This window comes from Antrostomus carolinensis, unplaced genomic scaffold (genome assembly GCF_000700745.2).
Source record: "Antrostomus carolinensis isolate BGI_N321 unplaced genomic scaffold, ASM70074v2 scaffold33009, whole genome shotgun sequence".
Lineage (NCBI taxonomy): Eukaryota > Metazoa > Chordata > Aves > Caprimulgiformes > Caprimulgidae > Antrostomus > Antrostomus carolinensis.
In genome coordinates this window covers 505-2,723 of record NW_010339782.1, presented here as the reverse complement: position 1 = coordinate 2,723, position 2,219 = coordinate 505, and the positions used below count along the sequence as shown (strand labels likewise).

At 61.2% G+C, this 2,219-nt stretch overlaps 1 protein-coding gene across 1 annotated transcript; it reads right to left on the bottom strand.

The window, feature by feature from the left end:
- Nucleotides 1-338: 338 nt before the first annotated feature.
- NHEJ1 (non-homologous end joining factor 1) lies at nucleotides 339-1,646 on the bottom strand (the record flags this gene model as incomplete). The annotated part of the gene is made up of 2 exons (XM_010175976.2): nucleotides 1,461-1,646; nucleotides 339-557 (listed from the first exon to the last, which is right to left on the bottom strand). Coding segments are annotated over exons 1-2 (405 nt in total), but the record flags the coding sequence as incomplete, so codon positions are not given.
- Between the last annotated feature and the right edge of the window lie 573 nt (nucleotides 1,647-2,219).

The following is a 2,219-nucleotide window of genomic DNA, read 5'->3' as shown; positions in this document are numbered from 1 at the left end:
CCCTTTGGGGGTACTCACCGCTCTGCGCCCCGCTTCACGGCATGCACCAAAGGGGAACAGCATCGCCCTGCTCTGCGGGGTGCTGGCAGGGCATCACCCCAAACCGGACATCTCCCTGGGAGCAGCATGTGCTGGGCCGTCCCTGCCTCAACACAAGGCACCAAAAGAGGTGCCAAAGCCTCCACAGGAAGAAACGAGGACAGAGAACCTCAGGAGAGGCAGCAGGCAGAACCAGGCTCCCTACAGCCACCAGCATGGCCCGAGACCACCCTAAAGCCTCCAAAGATTAAGAGACAATCCTTAACTTTGGCCTTCCCCCTCTTCAAACTCCCCGCAGCTTGACTCACCATCTCCACAGGAGCAGGGCAGCAGTGGAAGTCCCAGTAGAAGGGCAGTCCCGAGAGCTCGCTCTTCACATGCAGGCTGAGGCCTCCAGCAGTGTGGTGGCAGGAGAAGGAGGTGGTGGTGTCCGGCTGCCCTGACAGCAAGGGGCACATCAGGTTGCGCAAGCGATGCAGGAAGGAGGACACGTGGACCGTCAGCCGCTTGTTCAGCTCCTGGGGAAAGGCAAGGTTAGGGGTACAGCAATGCCCCTGGGAGCTCGGCACTGGGAAAAAGGCAGCAGAAACTCCAGCACAGAAGGAGCCAAACTAATTCTGCATGTCCCAGTGATGCAAAAAGCCATCCCTGGACCTTGGCTTCCAGCCGGGATCCCAGCAGGATATTCCCCACTGGTTTTCCCAGGCCTGCCAGGCTGGGAAGGCTCCCCTGCCCTGCCAGGCCAGGAGGGTTCAGGTGTTAGGCAGAGTGCAATGGTCTCCACCAGTGCATCTGCCCTGCATGCCACCAGGAGTGTCACAGGCTGGCCAAGAGCTGTCACAGCTCAGGTAACCTGCCAGAGCTGGGGGACGTCTGTCACCGCATTCCCACCCCTCCTGCCACCAGCCTCTCAGCACAGCCACTCTGTGACAGAGGGACATGGAAGACAGGGGTGGCACATGGGGGCCTGGACACATGGGCTAGGGTGAGGAGATGAAGCGTGGCCCCATCTGTTTTGGGGCTATGCTGACAGGACACCCCATGGAAGCCTGTGCCTGGCTATGAACGAGACCCATCACTGGTGGGAAGGCAGCCGGTTCAAGCTCCTCCTTGGTACACTGGTCCTGGGGAAACCAGCTGCCCATCCAGCCCACAAGTGAAACGAGTGCGCCGGCCTCAGCACACAGCCCCAGGGAACACCTGGCTGCCCTGGGCATGCTAAATAGCCTGGCCCACTCTCCCAGGAGGAGAGTGCTCAGACAATTGGGGTGACAGTGCTTGGGCAGAGCTGCCCACAGACTTCCCAGGCTGGGTGTTTGCACCCAAGCCCTGTCAGATCCAACAGCCACTGTGTCACTTTATGCTGGGACATCAGCTGCTGTGAGGAGAAAAGGAGGTCCCTGGACTTTCCAGACACTCACCTTGGACCTTTGTCCCACAGCCTCAGCGTCTGCACTCTCGTACCAGACGCTGCTGAGGTCGGAGATCAGCAGGAGGTAGCCAGTATCCCTGAAGCACGCTTTGGCAAGAAAAGCAGACTCGCCAAAGCAAACAGAAGCCCAAGGCTGTGTCAGGAGGCTGCTCTCCAGCTCCTCAGAGCCCTCCATCTGCAAGACAGCAATCAGGTCTCTGCTTTACCCTCCACTCAGAAAGACCCTGGTCCCTGGGGTGGCCTCACAGGGACCCTCAGTCCTTGCTGGCCCCTCCGTGATCCCAGCCCCACCTCACAGCCCGGAGGTGAGGGTGCTCAGCCAGCTCTGGTCACACACACCCCTGCACACGCCTGCAGCTCTGCGGGGGCGGGCATTACAGGAAGCTCTGTGCGGGGCAGGTCCTACCCCAGCTCACAATAAGCACCCAAAAGGCACCAGCGACACACGGCAGTGGAGCTGCTGCCTCCCCAGCGCTACCCGGCGCTTGCTGCCATTAATACAGCGAGCTCTCTAAATCCAAGTTAACAATTGAGCTGCCCTGCGTGCACCGGGACGGGCAGCAGGACACCCCATCCCTGTGGCTCTGCACGAGCCACACGCAGTCCCCTGCCTGCAGTGACGTTGCAGAGTGCTGGCCGCAGCCCCCACGCCACCCGCGAGCACAGCCACTTCCCGCTCCTCCCTGTGACACTGGGGGACCCGGTGTCCCCGGGGTGCCTGCGGGACTGGGGCTCTGCAGAGCCGTGG